Source organism: Plectrocnemia conspersa, unplaced genomic scaffold, assembly GCF_051122295.1.
Source record: "Plectrocnemia conspersa isolate PC_06_02 unplaced genomic scaffold, ASM5112229v1 ptg000010l, whole genome shotgun sequence".
Classification (NCBI taxonomy): domain Eukaryota; kingdom Metazoa; phylum Arthropoda; class Insecta; order Trichoptera; family Polycentropodidae; genus Plectrocnemia; species Plectrocnemia conspersa.
In genome coordinates this window covers 15,963,863-15,985,176 of record NW_028277174.1, presented here as the reverse complement: position 1 = coordinate 15,985,176, position 21,314 = coordinate 15,963,863, and the positions used below count along the sequence as shown (strand labels likewise).

Here is a 21,314-nt window from a genome sequence, read left to right as displayed (position 1 = left end):
CTGCAAAAATATAAATATTTTAACTAACGGCAAGTGCTTTTCTATGAATCGATGTGTGTATACTATTTATATGACTGCTATGATTTAAACTTTAATGAAATAAAATTTTTGATACAAATAACCATTTATAAAATGCATGACTTTATAACTGGTCTAAACAAACTAATATCACGCACATATATCATAATTTAATTTATTAGTATTATATATTAATACGATGTTTCATTATTGTAATATTTTTCGAACACGCGTTTTTCAATACATCTAATTATGAAGCAGTAATAAAGATAATAAATATTTTCTCTATCAATTAGCTTAATAATTTTAAAGGGAAAACAATAACTACTTGTCATTTGTGTACTATTTCTACGTAATTTCAAGTGAAAAGCTCGCCTTAATAAATTCGTCAAGTAGCATGACGTGACATTGACAATGTAATTATGTAGGCTGTACGTTACTGCTTTGTGTGTATACATTGAAGAGTGAATTTTATGTTAGAATGTTTGTAACTCAAGAACTGAATTGATAATGTAACACGACGATTTTTTTCACTACAAAACGTTTCCATTAATAAATTTATTTGGTTAACTTAAACACGAAAATCCCTTAATATTAAGTCTGTTTGATATAATACAATAGTTCTTGACAAAAATATATTTTTTATTTAATATAACAAAGTGTTTAAGATGACGATATCAATAATATATTATATTCCTAATAAACAAAAATGTATTTTATGATATCTACAATTTACATATAGACCACTTGCTTATAAAATGCATTAAAAATGGGTTCTAAAAAACAGCGTAACAGTAATATTGCATAAGTAAGTTGAAATAAAACAAAAATGGAATACTAAAATTTAAAATATATAAAAAAATCACACTTTGTATATTCATTATATCCCTATGCAAAGTATAATACAATATGTAATTATACATATTTATGTAATATGAGAACAATCTATATAGCAAATAAATTTATCTGTCTATATGAATATGAATATGAGGGATGGTAAAATGATAACATTGCTTATTTAATTCATAATAAGAAAAAATATGTAAAAGTTCATATCTTCTTTCATTGTGTTCAATATATATTTTTCAGCATTTTTAATGTGCGTTTTATTTAAATAAATTACTAGCTTTTTTGAAAAAATCATAGATTTTGCGCTACTAAATGAATCGTGGCATTTCCTACCTACAAAAATGAATTTTTGATTATTTTAATTTTATCTGTGTCAAGTATATAATGATACATAACTCAAGGGTAGCAAGCCTTTATCATATAGAATTTAATATTTATCTCTACAATGTTACATTATTACCAATAGGTTAATTAAAACAATTTTTACACAAAACATAGTAACCTAATATTCTTAATGTGGACACTGAGCTTGTTTTTCGATAACAGTACATTAATATCTGGTTTAACAATAGAATTAGCAATGCAAAAAGTATTATAAAATAATGTAAGCTTAAGAAACACTATTACATAATTTTCTTTAATTATGAAAATTTACTTTCATACATAATTTTCATTAATTATGAAAATTATGTATGAAATATAGTTGCTGTTTTCTGAAATTTTAAATCTTCTCTTTAAGTCATGTGATAATATAATAATTATAGCAGCATATATTTTATGCTATTTACGTGGCTTTGTTCAAATAGTATCTCAAAAGTGGTTTATCTCTTAGTTCTTATATGCTCAAATAGTCACAATTTCAGCTTCGTTGATGTGAACTAGAAATATTAAATCAGCTATTCTTAAATTTAAGTGCAGGTTTTTATTTTGAGATTATGACTTTACTACAGTAAAGTATCTATATATGTAGTTTATTCATAGTTAGTTTCCATAGGATTCAGAAACTTAAAATGACTATTAATTCATTCCTTTTGATTTTTATTAAATTTATTTCGTTATTGTCGACGTTTGTAATAGTGTCCATTTTTACCGTCATACTTCATAAAATGGAAATTATAATATTTGTATTATTAGGAATATTAAAGAAAGTTTAAAATATTTATAAATATAAATATATAAAACAAAAGGCTAGTTATAATAATAATTACTATTTCATTGTTCTATAAATAGAATTAGAGCAACTCTTGTTTTCCTGTTTTTTTTTTCTTTTTGCGAATGTATGAACGTAGTTTTTCTGATATGCGGCGGATCTCATATAGAGTAATGGAAAATTTAAGAATTCTAAATTATCCGCGGTAATTTCGGCGCTCTCACGAAGTAGTGCCCGGAAAGAAAGGGCTTTTACGAGAGTGACAAAGTGAAAGGACGTGTTTCTCTGCCTTAAGGCTTCTGGCGGTAAACAAAGCGTCTCAGTGTGTGCATTATTCAAAGCAATACTGTTTTTTTTTTGTTTTCTTCTTAGGCCACGACCTTATTTTCAGACCTAACCGATGTACTGCGGCGGAAAGTGAAAAATCTGACGCAAGCTTCAGATTTTCCCGTCTAATGTCCCCGCGGGACTGCGAGAAAATGTCTCTTTCCGGCGATACGCAACATGATGTGTGTATGCATATTACTTACACTTTTTATCTTGAAAAAAAAATAGAAAATAGAAAATGGTTTTACTCACGAACAACAACCATGTCTCGATGTTGAGAAACCGTTTGGAAGAGTGGTGCTTCCCCGGATACTTCACAGCGATATCTGCCAGACGATAAGAATGTGATGGGACCAATTGTTACCGAGTTCTCGGTGCAATTTGTTTCCTGAAACAGAGAAATCTTTCACTGAAACTTTTGTTGAGTTATATTAAATGTTATGTAATGCATGCTACTGTTTTATATAGTATGTCTTTATGATATATAAATATATTTCAGTATAAATTTATATTTTCAATCATTCCATAAAAAATATTAATTTTTAATATCAAATAAGTTACTTAAGCATAATTTTACCATACGATTTAAATAATATGTATTATGTATATTACATCCAATGTGTCTTTAGAGATATGTTTTTAATGTTTAAATTATAAAATAAAAAGCAAAAATATCTACATATTCAAAATATGTGTCAAGGGCTATCCAAAATTTATAAGGTCGATTTTGAGAGAAAAGGCACTTGAATTGATAAAAAATTATTTACATATTTTTCTAATTTAATTTTCTAAATGTTTTCGTGTATTTTAAATAAGCTTCTCAGTAGACCACGCTGTATAATCTATAGAATACATAGGGAAACGTAAATCAATATCTTAATAAGAGGCTAAGCGTTTAATTAAATAGAGGCTTGAAATGATTTTAATTAAAGGTAACGATTTAAATTTATGAAGAAGATATTTAGTCAATTATGCCATTAGTGCTAATTTATAATAATTAAGAAAATAATGTTTTCTTTTTATTAAAAATCTTTTTTTCATGTTTTTTTCGGCCTCTTTTAAATTCAAGTGGAAGAAATCCCAAAATATCTTTTCACTCGAATTGTTATTTTCGCTTTAGCGAATATATTATTACTATCTCAAAACCATGTTATTATTAGGGTTCGAAATATGTTTATTATATTTTTACACAAAATATCGAAGGGTTCATATTTCAAGATTCAACCACTGATATGTAAGAATTTAAAACTGAAAAGTCAATAACTATGTAGATTAAATAAGATTATACTAAACTATCAAGAATATATTGAATCAAGCTTATTATATATAATTGTTTATTAGAATTAAATTTTATTTTAAAACCAGAAAAGGTAATGGAATAACATTTTTGATGGTAAATAGTAATATATTAGCATATGACCGCATTGATTTTCAACGTCATATTAAGGTTTTCTACAATCCTCAATGAAAACTATTGTAAATAATACTTCAATGTCATCAGTAAGAACATGGAATTAAAAATTGTTTATTAATATCAATGAAATACTGGTGAAGCAATAATGGGTTCAGATTAAAATATTTTAAAATTATTTGCAAATTTGCAAATGTTGTGTTGGTATGGGTAGCAACAGCATCTTTATCAAAATAATAATCAAACACTATAAACGTGGTATAAGTGTATGACTATTGCCCTGAAAGACCTAAGTTCAAATCCTATTTAGTATTCTGAAATTTCTATCGTGTCTGTGAGATTATAATTAGTGATTATTATATAATTTAATTCCAATCGATCATCATAGATTAGGTTTACCTAAATTATCCTAATCTCACTAATGAATATCGTAATAATTAATTAAAGTTAAGCTATATCGCACGTATTATGTATTAAAAGTTTTTAATAATGAGCTACTTTAGTTTATAAAGAATATCTTGTATGTATTAAAAAAATGAAAATCGATTTACTTAATTACCTTTATATGATTTTACTTGAATAGTAGATATAATATTTAAAAATGATGTAGTAAATTCAATGATGTGAGAAAATAGTGATTTTTTAAAGAATTTCTCAAAAGAAATGCCAAATCAGGCATTTTCAATTTGCTGATATCTTGAAAATTTTCATAGAGCCTTTTTATGGTAAAAATTAAATTTGTGCGAATATTTTTCACGATTTTTTTCTACTACTCTAATTGTTATTATCATACCTTATCGCTAATTTTTGCTTGAAATCAGCAAATTAAAAAAAGGTATGGGACTTGTGTTTCTTTATCTTTTTGAATAAAGGAATTTATAAATTTCTCCTTTTCTACAATTTAAATAAGATAAAAAATAACTAAAGTGTTGATATGTGCCACACAATCCATAGTAGTAAAGTCAGTAATTCGTGTGCTTATATTAACAGGCTCACTGCATATATTAACAGGCTTATATTTTTTATTTTATTTCGAATTTATACGTAATTCTATCAAGCTTCTTTGCCAAGTAAATCCATGATTTTATTTTAAAAAGACTAGACCAATACGTTTAGTTTGAATATAGTAAACAAGTGTATAAGCAGAATTACAAGGGGACGGCGTCGACAACTCGTCGAGTTCCCTAAAGAGTCACGATTGCATCCTTTTTTCCTGTCGGTTGCAGCCTCAACACCTGTGTTCAAAAATGCTCATCAAATGCGTGACATACCGCTTTTTAGTGATCTTAACAGATAAATTGATATTTTGATTCAAAGCTACATTTAGCTGGCCTAATTCATAAAATGGGGTATACATATTATTAGGTGTGCGTCAAAATTTTGTTTTTATCATTTTAAAATTTAATATGTACCTAAATCACATAATAGGTGTTTGTATAATATGTGTATGATATAAGTGATGTATGTATATAATACATTTGTAGTGAATAAGTGTTCAATGTGTATAAGCCATCATGACTCATAAAGAAAACCTGTCGTCATGATTGTTTGATTTCCAATAAATAAATTAGTAAGTTTACAATATTCTATTTTTTTTACATATTACAATGGTACACTTCAAATGAAGACATACTTTAAAAAAGTGAACAATTTGTGTATTGACTTACGTCAATGTCAACTCCGGGCAGCTCGAAAGCCTGCGCCGGAGGCAGATCCTTCGGGACGTATCTATAGAATTCGTTTCCGTCCTTGTACCACTTGACTGAATAGAGCGACTCTCCCGGTTCCAGCTTGTATTTGCACTGCAGCCTGAGGTAGCTGTCCTTTGGGGCACTAGCCGGTATGGCCACCGTTTCCAGCTGAAGACACGTGACTTGACCTGAAACGGAATACATATATACATTTAAAGGACTTTCTTAGAACTTTGCAACACAGTCGGTGAGGCCTAATCAAAATTTACAATCCCCTCGAGATGTTTGTTTTTGACGTTTGAGGTATTTTTTTAAGCATAAGTATGTACATATATATCATTACTATGTATGCATCGTTTCATTTTCAAGGTATTAATACAATGTAACGAAATAATAAATTATATAATAAATATGAAACGCGTTCTCATGCCGGGAATACCATCACTAGCATTTTGCCAAATTAAAATGTATGATACTATTGCTATTCAGTAATGTATAATTGTAACATATATTAGTTTTGCCACATTGTATAATATATTAGTTATGCCACAAATATAAAATAACTCGATTGATTCATACAATTTCACGATGACTTAAGCTGTATCATTAGTTATTATATAACAACAATTTTGCTTCGACATAATAAATATTATATTAGATAGTATATATTAAATTTGTTTGAAGTTTAGTTTCGTAATATTTTATACTTTAGATATTAAAAGTAAAAAAATAATTTATTACATGGTATATATTATATTGATTTAAAGCTGGGTTTTGTATTATATTATACTCAAGATATTAAAAGTACAAAAATAACTACAAAATTCGCTACGAAAAACACTTACTTTACATTATTTTACAACTATAAATTACTAGGGATGCAAATATCGCAAAGCTATGGATATTTTTAGGTATGACACGAGACCCAAATTATATGAAAATTTATCACTGGTATAGTTAAATGTTATCAATAAAAAATAAAAAAATTCTTGAAATAAAGAAATGCATAAAAATGATTATTAAAAAAGTGAGATAAATGTCTAATTTAAGATTTAAATCTTCGCTGTCAACACCTTGAACAGTGTAATAAAATGTTACGTTTAGTTTTCTTTATGAAAATAAATCGAATCGAGATAATTGCATTGTCTAATTCTACTCCTATTATTTTCTACTTGAATAACCTAATTTAATTGGCTCGTTAGTAATACTTCTAATTAAGCTTTTTATTTGTTTACTAATTACTGTTGTAAAATGTAATGCTGTTAACTAATTATCTAAAACGGCAAAAAGTATATTTAATGTTGCTCTTTGAGTTTCTTATAGATTATTATTTTCATATACGTATTATATATAAGATATAACATCAAAGTCAAATTAACGCAGATAAAAATAAATCGCTTCAAATAAGAAGTTGTTTATGAACGAGATAAGGACGCGATTCCTAATATTTATTTTTAATTATAAAAATATAATATAAATATTAATATATATATATATATATATATATATATATATATATATATATATATATATATATATATATATATATATATATATATATATATATATTATAAATTAGCTTTTTTATTTGCTTCATAGTGATTTAATTAATCTGTCTACAGAATTATTATTTGTATCTTAATATAGTTAAACGAAAAATTACAAATTTGAGCTCTGCGTTTTGTATTAACTGTATTTAAGACCAATGGAATTATACTTCTATTTTTTAATTTAACATTTATATTTACTGTAAAAAAAGTTTTTATAATAAATAAATATAGGCTAAATAAACACTTTATTAAATATTAAACAAAAAAATCACGATCCTTATGGATTATTTCATATTATATTGTCAGAATATTTTATAGATGAATTAGTACGATATCTCTTGAAGCGACGTTATCAAATTACCGAGTCAAACTCATATGCTATTCTCTCCATCGAATGCTTCTAAGCAAAGATATGAAATGGTTGTATATTCACCGAAAAGGAGCCACTATTAGCGAAGGGATAACTATGCTAATATTTGCTACAAAACCGCAAGCTCCAATTAAATATTCGCAGCTCCCTTGTATACGAATCGAAGCGATATGTTGAACAACGCCATTGATTAGCTACACAATGCATATGTAACAACTTAATATTGCAATCAGCTCACAGTACAGTGTCAATGGCCATGAATAAAGCAAGGTTGATATACTGACACGCTTCCATGGGCTACTGGACGAACAAAAAACAACACTGTGTTTATAGCTGTGTTGAAATAACATAAAACTTAGATCAAGCGAACTATGATGGGAGAGAAACTTCTACTATGTTGTGTTAATGTTGATGATAATAAAACTTAAAATTATGTGTAAACCGTATTTAATCATTGGGGTTATTAATTGAAATTAATTTAATTTATAATAATAATAACGATTACACAGTAATAAAAATAATAAAATTATATATTTGTTAATACTATTGTATCACGTATTTTAATTTTATTATAGTTTTTAAATATATAGAAAAATATGTATATATTTAGAAATAACAATGTAAGGTTTATATATATGAAATCAGAATTATTGAGTTTTGAGTTTTGGCAAACTAAAAAAAAAATGTTGCATATAATTTATCTAAGATCTGAGATTGAGATCAAAATAATATTAATATAAAATTGTGTCATAATATATCGCAAGTTTTTTGACAAGCGATAAGTGTGAAAAAACGAAAACTAAAAATTGTTTATGTCTGAACGAATATTTTAAATACAGTTTTTTATTTGATAATAAAGAGGAATTAAACTAACAATATATTCAGGTATGCTTTCCAATTAAATTTAATTAAAAACTGTAAACATTTATAATAAAAGACTGTTATATTGCATTGTATGTATCTAATAAAAAAGTCTTTACTTTTACATTTGATATATTATGTTTGACTTTACTCCTGTCCTCATAAGCAATGCTACAATAACCCAATAAATTGTATACAGTGTTATAGTAAACACTAAGATTTGTCTGAAGAAAACAATAAATATAAATACGAAAGCGTTTATTTTCCCTCCGGCAGAATCGCATACTTTAGCAAGCAATAAGAAAGCGCTTTCACACACAATTCGGCAAATTGTGCCATATTCCCAAAATCAACAACGTGTTACGCATTCTTTCGACTCTACTCGCTTGTCCATAATCACAAAGAGGCATTCTCATGGCTGAACACTAAATCTTTCGCTGGGTATTAAAGAGAAATATACACCGGAGACACGGCGCGAATACGCAAAGGGCGACCGTCTGCTTAAAGGGCTATTATCGACGCGCCGAATTATATCCCGGTCGCATTTTTTGCGCCCATTACACACACTCATATTCGGGAATTTATACAAATGCCAGTTTTTTTATTGGATCGTTATGCTAATGCCGCCACCCTCACAGTTCACTTTTTCGCCAAATAACTTCCCTAAAACGGCTCGAGGCGCAGTACGTACGACACTTACGCGAGACGGCGCCGCGAGCTTTTGTCTCTCCGGCTCGTGAGCTTTTCTGCAAACGTTTTTATTTATTTCGTTTTTTTATATTATTTTTTGAAAAGGCGGAAAATTTGCAGTATGAGACGCTCTTTACGACACTTCTTTATATGTAAAATTGAATATTTAAATTGTACATATCTTGTGCTAATTTGCTTAGTTCTACATAAATAAAAGTGGTTTTTACCCCCTAATAATTGATCCGAAATAAAACATTATTTCTTGTCTGATTGTAAAATATGTTTATTGCTCTATTACCGTGACATTAAAATAAAAAAGAACTGCTTATAATATATTAAGTTGTTTTGTTGCTCTGTGTAATGACAGGTCAGGTCGGAGAGGGCCAGATACACTTATAGGCTGACGTTCGAAGTCGATCGGGCTCTGGCAGCTGTTCATTCTCTGAAGATTTAGTTGCATTTATGGTTGGGTGTTGAAAAATTTAATTTGAATATTATGCATATTATATTTTAAAACCTGAAGAAAGTGAATAAAGAGCTGTAGATGGTCTACGATTTTTGTTTTGTCTTGGTTTCAAGAAATAATAACACTACAGAATATAGAAACTGCATCTTATATTATTATTACCTGCGGTTCATTTTAATTTAATTCTAAAATATATAACTAATACTACTTTAATATTATTTAAAAAGAACAACTTTTTGTAAAATTACATGTATTTTGCCAATTTATATTTAAGGCCATCGATAGATATATCTCTGCCACACTCCTGATTGATTAAGAGCTAATTAAAAAAAAATTATAAATAAATTTTATCTACGACTGATACTGCATTTGTTAACATTACACGAATGCAGCGTGTGTGTAGCTTAATATAAATTGACTCATTAAGCGAATTGGTGCAGTGTTAACGTTTTCTATGGAGAGCTTATTCTGGAAAGCTTTCGCGGGTTAACCTCCGCGGTTACATCCGAAAGGCGGTTTCGAACTTATTCAAAGAAGGCAATAAGTTAGCGTATCTGCCAGTAGGCGACGGCTCGTACATCCCTTGGATGAATAATGTGCCTAAATATACCTACACACAGCCGAGTACATTGACTAATATCCTTTCATTGCTCTTTGTGCTTAATTGCAAGCGAATGCGGAACATTCTCAAATAAACTGTTGCCATTCAAGAGGAAAGTCACTCGTATCGATATATGTATAATCAACTTTTAATAACATTTAAATTTGCATATCGTCGACTAAGATCCAACTTTGTTAAAGTAATATGATTAAAGTATACATATAAATTTACATATATAATTAAAAATTAAAGTGCTATTGAGATTGATTTAAACTTATTTTAAGCAATCTATTCATTATTATTTTATTTTATTTTAAAACGTTATTTAATATTTAAAATACCATTTTTTCTTTATATATTTATTATTAAACTATTTATATAATTCATAATCACATGTAATATGCAGAATGCATTTTAATGGCTATAAGTAATTTATTTTCCTAGAAGCTCTAATAGTTTTAAGCCGTGTGTATATATAATAATAATGAAACACATTTGAAACATCAATTATAAATCATATGGAATTGCTTTACACTTATATTGTATTTATGGTATTGTGGGTAAACATTTTCCGGATAAATTCGCGCTTTATGAGAATGAAGGAAAATTCGTATTTGCAAAAGCAAACACGGGGAATAGAAAAATCAACGTAAACAGTTGAAATGGTTGTTTGAAAGAATTGAGGGTCAAAAAAGCGAGAGAGCTTAAGTCGAGTAAGTAAAATTAGGTAAAGGTGTCGAGATATATAATGCGGATTGTTTCTACTCTTAGCGTTATTATGCACAGGATAAAAACAAGTTGATATACGTAAAATATGTTAATGATATTTAAGTTCTTGTAGCATATCTTTTAATTAACAATAATTATATTTAAAATAAACAGAGAGTTGTTTTAGAATTAAGAAAAAAATGTGCACTACAATGAATAATATTGACTTGTAAATATTTTCAAGCTTTGCTTCATCGTATTGTTTCATTCAAAACTCAAGTTAAGATGTTCATTGTATCCTAATAATAGAGAATGAAATAAACTTCTCGGTAAAGTTAGTATCTAGTTATATCTATCTAGTTGTATATATATTATTTGGGAATAATGCATTTTAGTTAATTTATTGCTTTGTGTATATAACTAAAATTTAGTTTTAATAAAACTATTAGCTTAAATTGTACCTAATAAATAATGTTTTAACCACATCACATGTTAATAAACAAAAAGCATATTTGGAAATAAATAATGAATTATGTCGATAAAATTAAAAATATGTGTTATACAAAACTAACACATTCTGACATTATGTTTTATAATTAAAATATATTTTTTTAGTAAATATAAAATTAGTATTTGTAGAATTTTTATTTATAAAATAAAAACAACGTTCAGTTAGCTAATCAAGTTAAGCTTAAATTTCAGTTAGATATTTTTACATGCTAGACAAGGAACTTATCGGCGATATCTGGAATCGAACATAACACCAGAAGAATATATATATAAGATTTTACTAGTAAAACGATAAATTTACCAAAATATTAACGGGAAATATTTAAAACAATTAATAAAAAGTGTTGCAGTAAGATTTAAAAGTTCATTAATTAGTATTTAATTATTTTAAATTATAATATTGCTGCTTAAATATAAATCTAACCCTTTGTGCCATAACAGCAGCATTTATCTTCTGATTAAATTAGGGTTTAATGCTAATTTTCCGATAATTTGTTCTACAGCCTCATGATTCACATACACACGCATAGACACCTCCGTGACGTTATGCAATCATGTAACGTGATACCTGATAGATTACCTGTCGTCGAGAGTGTCACGACGACACGAGGCCCTAGTACTCGACAACAGTGTGACAAGAAAAGTGTTTGTAATAGGTGAACGTGCGTGTGTGCGCCGTCGGGAGCTTACACAAACATACGCCTTAGCCATTAAGCCTTTTTACGGAAAAGCTCACACGCGTATATGTTACGTGCAAAGGAAATGACTGGTTCGTGAAAAGCGACCAGGATAATGCGATAAGCGTATCAATAAATATTATATATGTATGTTTAAAAAATGTATAAAACGTAAAACGCCTTTAACATCGATTTTCCGTTAGGTGTAAATAAAGATTGCTTTACATATAGGGTATTATATGCATTGGAATTATTTATATGATGAAGGGCAAGTAATCTTCTCAAAGAAGGCAATCAGTTTGTATGGAACGTATGTGTTATACATATACATATGTATGTACATATATACAGAAAGCTCTATAAGTTGTGTGGTAACCATTTGCGGCTTATATTTTCAATTCAAAGTTCAGTGCAAATAAATGTATTATAAAACAATAGGTGTAGATGCACTACAAATTTATTATTTAATATAAATCTTAAGTGTTTAAACAATATTTTTGAATCAAACTGTACCATATATGAGACAGCAAGTTTAAAAAGGTTTTACCGTGAAATCTCTTTTCGAAAATATTATTTAAATATGCTTAACGTTATCTTAAAAGCTGCGTGTATTTTTGTATATTTAAAAAAAATATCTCTTACTTCTTAGAAATCTTTATATCTCTTTCATCAAGATTTTCATCATAAATTTAAAGAAATTCTTTAATTTCAAAAAAAGATTAGTTTTTATTTTATTTATCCTTCTTTGTAAATGTTTTTATATACTAGTATGTCACTAAATACTTCAACTTATCCATGAATTAAATTTGAACGATGAAGCATATTCTATAGGTATTCGTTTTTTCTGATTAACCCAGCACGTTGCAAATCATCGATCCTTGTTGCTGGAAATGTCTAAGCCAGTGAAGGATCGCTTTTTAAGTGAGCTGATTTCTGACACGTTACAGAAATGTTGCAGTGATTTAGCATCAATGATTATATTGCAGTTTACTGTTGTAAATTTAAAATATATTTTTTAAAAATAATATAAAAATACGTTGTTTCTTTAAACGGTGAAAAAAGTGGCTTATGTACTAACTGTACTAATAATGTTTCCGATATCGTAACATAGCGTGACCAACGATTGAGCTGTGCACATATATACTTGTTGAATAAAACATACATACAAGATGGCCCTTTCATGACCCTTTCGACTGTTGTAAAGGTATCAGGAGAGTTATAAAACCTGCCGAGCCAATAAAAACTTCCACTTCGTGCTATTTTTGCACTATAACAATATAAATGTATCACTAATGTCGGACATCGATGTCGAATCAAATAGATACGAATTCCTTTGAACACTTAACTATTAATAGACAAGTGTTTTTTTGCAAGATTAAAAAAATGCAAGAATAATATCGATTCGTTTTAAATTTATATCCGTCTATAAAAAAGATGACACATGGAAAAATTATGTAAATATTTTTTTCATACGCATTTGGAATATTTATATCGCGTGTTGATATTCGTGCGAACGAATGTTTCGACCGTTTGGGGAAAAATACGGTACATTGTTCAGAAGGCGTTCTTCCCAGGGACATTTTTCATTTTCCGGGTCAATAAATCATTTTTTTTAATTAGTGACCTCGAGCTTATCCAGCGACATCACCCGAAAGCCGGAGGCCGGTCCCTTGAATTTCGCAGAAATTTGAAAGTGGCGTTGTGCATTTGAAATTGCGTCCAAAATTATATCCAAGGGACCTTTGCGTGATATATAATATACATATTTTTTAGAAAAAATGTCACACTTTAATCATTTGTTTAAAAAGCATAAAGCGTGTTACACTTGAGCTATTTAATTATTATATGATCGATATCAAAGAGTTGCTGAATGAAAATATTTAATTAAATACTTTAGTATTATATAACACATACGTATGTATGTATAATAGATAAAACTGTTTTCATGCTTTTATACAAAGTAAACAACACGGGCGTAAGTGTATTTAATATTTGCGTTAGTAATATTTTTGAAAAGAAATCTGTTAAATTAATTAATTTGATTGTACTAACATTATGCAATTGCAGTATCTGCATAATATGTGTTGCTATTACATCATATTTTATAAAAAAAATCATTGAGTATATCTTGTTCTAAAAAATAATATCTAACAATAATATAACTAAATAAATAATAAAATAAATGTCTTTAGTAAAGATTGGATATTTGAGCGCTAAAAATGGGTAAAAAAAACAATAAAAATGCCAAATTTTACACATTATTTATACACGCAAAAATGACGGATTAAAAACTTCATTATCTTGTTATTATTTGTTGAGCTTCTGCATAATATTTTTAACTCCTGGAATATTATAGTATCTCGAAATATAATCATGGCACTTTACTGATACACTATTATGAGTTTGGTTCTAATATTAGTATGATAAGTAATGTAGTAGTTTAATAGTATGCAGTTATGTTTAAATATGTAAATATCAAACGGACACTTTGCTACCGTAGATGTTAATGTTGTGTTTTGTAATAAATTAAGGCGAGATAAATCTGCAGAGCGAAAAATATGAATTTTTATGGCTTGTTAAATTTTCCGTAGTGAATTTAGCTCCCTTTTAGTCGGCAGGATCCGTTGCAATCAAGTTGCACGGAGCTTACGGCCCAAAAGCTCATTAGCATCCGAAGTGAGGTTAAAAGCTCGCATTTTCGCATCAAAGCGCCCACCGCCTGTCCGCGAGAAAAAAATGAACTTACTTTTATAAATCTACGAAAGAATATTTTACGTAAATACGCATTATAATATATAAACACAGACCATTTTTCTGAAATTATTCCAAATGGAGGGCATCACCAACCAGCGGCTTGATTCGTCGACGAAAAAAAACATATTTTTCTTTCATAAACTCACTTTTCACACAGAGCTTTATGCAAATAGATTCCGCCACGCGTGTCAGAATATATAATGGTGCTCCTTTATTTCTACGCATCATCTCCCTTTGATGTGATGTTTTTTTTTGTATGAAAAATGTATTATTCATTAGATTTGTCTGCGAGGCGAAACGTGGTAGGACTCGTTTTTTGCGTTATTTTATTGAAGAAAATAAATGGTTGTTTATTCGATTTAAATGACTTTTCGAGGCTGTTGAATGTTTCAAAGTTGTCACTTCCAGCATCAATATTTTTATTCATTTTTGTGATAGACATATCTTTTTTCTGCGGGTTTTGGGAAATAATCCAGTAGCTTTTGCATGTCAACTAGACGTCTTTTTGTTAATATCTTCGAAAAAATAAAATATATACATTTAAATAGATATTTACATCAAACTACTAAAAAAATCATAAGTGACTTAATCATTTTCCTTTTAACAAGATTTATGACATAAAAAAATGGGTTGTGCTTCTGCATATAAAACTAAGCATAATATATTTAAAACAAATTTTATTAAATAAACTTATCAAGAGTTGTTAAATAAAATGAAATAAATAATTTGGCGTCTCTAAATAATTATTATTTGAATTAAGTTCTTCAGCTTCTTTTAGTAAATATATACCGTAAAAAAAGAAAAAAATTAGTTCATCAGTAATAAATCATTTATACTAGCAAATTAATTTATTTACTAAGTTTTCATTTTAAAACAATATATCCAAAATCAAAATAAACTAAATTGGCTCACTGATTATTAGAAAGTAAATTCTAAAATATAGTTTAAACATTTAATTCAATTACTGTGATCGTACTTTTTAACATGATTTTAATAATGCTCGAAATCAATAAATTAGGGCTTATTAAAAAACTAATTAAAAAAAACATAAATTTTAATTATAGTTCAGTTACCGATTGCTGTATTTTTACAGCTAGTTAGTCGCCGGAAAAGTTGCTTAATTCGCAGTTAATTGCACACGAACATATATAATTTATAGCGATATATTGTACATACATACGTAAAATAAAAATTGAGCTGTCAGTATTGAACAGCTGTTTTAAATAAGGAAGAGTTATAGTGACTTGTAATTAGTTTTTTGAGAATCTGTTGAGTCGTCAGCGGTCTGAGAGTATTTTTTAAATAAGTTCGAGAGCTAATTCGTCTTGTTAATGCGAGAATGATTCGCGATTAATTATTGATGTGACGCGTATGCGATTCATACTTTTGTATGCGATTTATACTTTTACGCCACTTTTACGTCAACTGTGCTATTTTCAGCATTCAACTTTTAAATTGAAAGTTAAAAGTGGAACTCAACAAGGACATGCTGACGACCGATAACGTGCTACTGCAATACGTCAAGACAATAGACTAAAAATGTTGTATATAAGGAATAAAATTTTTGGATGAATCTATAAGCTAGTTTTTGTATATATATTTTTTACTAAATATTTAATTTTAATATATTATGTTCTTATAACAATTTGTATTTAATATTCTTAAACAATATTTATCTTAAAGTTATTACTTTTAATTACTAGAATTATATGTTTTAATATTTTCTATAATCCATATATAAGTATAAGTTATTTCCTTAAATTTATGCGATTTTGGTTAACATTTATGTTGCATGTATATATTATTTTGTTAATTGAAATATTAAATCTGCAAGTTTAATAAATTATTTTTATGATAATAAAAAATCGTCAGAGAGGTAATTTTTCATGGCAATAATAAATACCTACAATAAAAAGTCACTTACATATAAGCAATGCTAACAATATATTATTAAAAGCAATTTATACTAAAGCTTGCTAACGTTCATACCTAATTATACTAATAATATATTTATTTAGATTTCTAATTATTTACTATCATGAAATTTAATAACAATGTGATTTTGTCATAGGTATTTTTAAAGTTTTTTAATAACAAATATCTGAAAAATCTTATTGTAATCTAACTCGCCAAATACAACTTTTTCAGAGTGATATGTTTGTATTTAGTAAGATTTCGTTGAAAAAATTACCAATTAAGAGCTAATTATTTAATGAAATTTACTGCTTAAATTGTCTCAAAGTATAACTGAGGCAACATCTTTTTTAAAGCAAAATATTGTCTTTGTAAAAAGACAGTGAAAGAAAAACTGCGAATAACATTTAAAAAAGCTATTTTGGGCTCCATAAACTGCAGCTAAACCATAAGTACATACAATGAAGTTTTCATTCCAATTCAATCTTTTTACATTAAAAATAAAAACACTTAATAAAATACATTGTTATTTGTTTGCAAAATGATTTGTTACACCTGGATATCGTGCATTAACCATGAGTTGAGTTACTTAACAATATAAGTGGATTCTTCATGCGAATTTTAAAATAACAAGAGTTTATTTAACTGTAATTATTTGTACTTTGTTATTTTAAAACTAATATCTGACTGTTGCCCTTTTAACAAGTTTATTTTTGTATGTGATACGTATTATATACATAGAAGCTGGATTAATAGGATTTTTCCTAATGGTATAAGACTTCTTTTGCTTTGCAATCCGCCAAGCAACATAATAGGAAGCAAATGTAGCTTGCCGAGTTTAATGTACAATGCTGTTGTTTGGAGCATCGAAACGCTTTCTTTCGACTAAAAAGAAAATGGCGATGTATAATAGTAAATGTCAATGTTTTGTGTTTCTTTTCAAAATATATTATATATTAAAAGTTTATTCCATTTAATGACTTCAGAACGAAGTACACAATGTGATATATCCACTGCAATCATAAATTCGTGTTAATCCAGTCTTTAAAAATTATTTTTAATTTTGAAGCTTTGCCATTATGTATGATTAAATTTAATAAATTAAATGCTGAACATAAAACTAAATAGAATGCCGAGCGCCAACTGATCCCATTAACGGTTACATTGGTTACACAGTAATTGTATCAGATCGCTTCCAATATATAAGCGCTCTCTAACAGTGTTGCTATTATCCCTGAAATATTGATTTTGTTGCCAATATGTTAATAACTTCCGAGTTAATATTATAATTTTAATGAATATAAAGAAAGTGTCAAGATCCAAATAATCATTAAGAGATTTGAGATATTTCACTTTTAAACTATTATGAGCATAAAATAAAATGACGAGATCTAATTATCAATGCAGTGTCAATAACAATATTTAATATAAGCTGTTATTTTAATTTTAAGTAAAAACTTTATTTCAGTAAATATTCTAAATTAAGGAAAGAACAGATATCCTTTTGGCAGAACACTCAGAATTTTTTTTATAACTGCAATTTTAATAAAATAAAATATAAATGCCTAATTAAACACAAAGTGAGTTTTTCTGTGAATTTTACTAATAAATTTAATATTTATTATTCTGATATAAACGTGTTTTTTTTTAATAAAACGATACATCACTTTAAAATATATACTTTTATTTTAATGATTAAAAATATAATTTCCTTTTTCCATCTCTCGGTCAGGAAATCCAACTCTACTCATTATTTTTTACCTAATAGAAAGATAGGTAGCTAGTTGTTGACATTTATACTGTATTCGTATTTTTGCTGTTAAAACGTCAAAGATTCACTTGTATTGATAAGAACATCATTGCTTTGTCATTAAAAACACATACTTATTTATAAACATATGTGTAACATTCAAAATCATAAATTCTAAATACATATTCAAGCCAAGGTCCAAGAATATAAACTATCAGTCATTCCCAATTAGAAATTATTTAATTTTATTCAATTTGATTACAAAAATAATTTTGTTTATTATTGCACTATCAATTTACACGTGTTTTTATAGTACTAGTATAAGTAATTCGGTAATATTTAAAAAGTAAACTTTATTAGCCAAATACCAGGAAGATTAATGTTTAGGTTTTAATATACACAGCACATCCGATTATACAAGAAAATTTTGACATTTAATTATAAGGCTATGGTTTAACGAAGGCTTCAGACCCGCGGTGTATATAAATGTTAATTATGTTCTTATATTGTGTTGAGTAATTTTCTCTCAGAAAGCCTCGTTGAATTTTCTCGTTAGCTGATGCGTATCCAGTTTCATCGTTCTTATCCTGATTAAATACGCGTCTGCAAAGAAACCGATCTTTTCGATATTCTCATACGATTATAACGAAGATAATTTAATGATGGCTTATATAATATTCATAAAAAAACGTTATTATAATATAATAACGACTATGGAGTCTTACGCAGCTAAGTAAAAAAATATTGTCAGCGTCAGCTTTTAGCTTGTTAAAATATAGTATACTTCACCCTACTTATGTCGCATTATCCCGGCGAACGTATTAAATATAAAGGTATGAAATTACCGTATTATGTTCCGCCCCCGACTTTCTAAGGGTTGCGCACTGTTATCACGTATGATAAAGATCGTAATTTTACCTCGAAAAATGTGAGTTATTTTTCGTGATAAGGGTAATATGTATAAGAGGACAAGTAGTAATGTCTCGCAGCGCGTTCAAGGTGACGCTTTTATAAATCTTATTTATGTAGAGTATTTAATATATGTAAATATGCATACCTATTAGGGGTCATTCCATTTACATCATATGTTGTATAATGTAATGTGTGTAATGACACATTTAATATAACCCCTAATGGAGAAAATTACCCTGTACGACAAGCTTTTTGTCAAAAATATAAAGCAACTCGACTCACATGTAAAATTACGAATAAATCAGTTACTCATGTTAAGATTTAGATATTGATATTGTAGATATATAATTAATGAATTTTATTTTCTTTCAACTTTTATTTATTTTATTTAGAAATATGTTTCTACAATCATCAAGTAATTTTTTAGTGATATTTCACTTAATTGTCTTATAAAAAACACGAATCGTCTTCAGCAAGTCTTAAAAACACTATAAACATTTCCAAAACTTATATGTCTTACAAAACAGTAAATTTGACGCTGTTGAAAATTCACTTTGTGATCATACGTTATTTGAAGAACGTTTATTTGAAGAAATAAGTTTCTAAGAGTAAAACATATGTATGTATATATACGTATAAAATGTACTAAATATTCTTTGAAAATGCCAGGGATTATTTGTTTAAAATATCAGTTGTTTAGAAAAAAAAATTATTTTCCTCTAATAAGTTAGCACATGATACATGAGTTATTATTTTTTAATTATTACAGTGATATATTAGATCACTAATCTAGTTTGATACGTCAAAATTGTCATGATTAACGGTCACCCTCAAAACTTTTAATTTTCGTAATAGTTTCGCACGGCAGAAGGGTATAAACCTATCAGAGAGGGAATTAACGTCAGGGCGTTTTCGGGTTACCCCCAAAACTTAATTGGGTGGGTTGGAAAATTTCGGAAAATCCAATTTAATATCGATATAGCCGTGTTATAATTATGGGTTGCGCATGAAAGAAGGAACTGCCGTTTTGTGCCAGACGATAGGTATTATTTATGTGTGGCAACAACCGGCGATTAAAATCGCCATTAAGACTTAGATAACTTTTGACGGTAGCTGGGTAATATTTCAATTTTTCCAGTTAAACCCGACCGTAAACATTTTACGCTTTGGAAAAGCGATTGGAAATATAAATTATAACTGTCACTAAAAAAATCATACTTCCCAAACTAATGACAATAAATTTTTGTATTTATATTCTAGTTTCAGATGAAACTTTACTTTTAAACGCTCTAATTAGCATTTAACTAGCAAAATTAGCAAAATAGATTATATAAACACTAATATCAAAAGAAATAAAAAATCTACGAAAAGCGAACCTAACATGCAATGAAATAGTTACCATAAAATAACTATTAACCTTATATTTTAATTATATAAAATCAACATATATAAACAGCCAACCTAATTATTATTATACAATTAAATTTTAAAGCAAAATAAATTATTTTATTACTTTAGATATTTTAAATACAAATATTTAAAGTAATTTCGTGTTTTACAAATATTTAATTTCAATCTTCCGATCCTGATTTTAGCTAGATAAAAAATATAAATACAAAATACACTAGTAGATCTTATCTTATAAAATACAACAATATTATTTTAGTGCGTCACAATTGATTAGACAGAATTTATATAAAAGCATATTTGGTATTATAATTACATTTTAATATATCTTTCGTGGTTTATAAATGTAGGTAACATATGGTTGATACTAGTTGTGTGGCTTCTATTTTTACAATATTATATCTAATATATTTATTATTTATATTATATGTAACCTTAAATAATTCAGTGAAAAAGTGTCTCTTATATTCGGATTTGTATTTAATGGATCAAACCAAAATTTGTCTGTCAGATAGTGAACTTCTTCAAGCATAAACCAACTTTGACACGCGAATGTGAATTAATGTAGACGTCGAACGACAGGATACGTTCTATCGTATAAACAAAGTTATGTCAGCGAACCTCGCTTTGTGCAATATACATATACATATACATACATATATAATACAATATATCAAAGGGAGTGAGCCTTATAATTT

The 21,314-nt window shown here is 27.7% G+C and overlaps 1 protein-coding gene across 1 annotated transcript in view; it reads right to left on the bottom strand.

The window, feature by feature from the left end:
• The window catches only part of LOC148230735 (uncharacterized), a 132,525-nt gene that overhangs the window by 17,570 nt on the left and 93,641 nt on the right, over positions 1-21,314 (bottom strand). Inside the window, exons 3-4 of the mRNA XM_088194884.1 lie at positions 5,423-5,634; positions 2,597-2,732 (exon numbers count right to left, since the gene is read on the bottom strand). Of these exons, the coding sequence (XP_088051010.1) occupies positions 2,597-2,732; positions 5,423-5,634 (348 nt within the window). The remainder of the gene's footprint in view (positions 1-2,596; positions 2,733-5,422; positions 5,635-21,314) is intronic.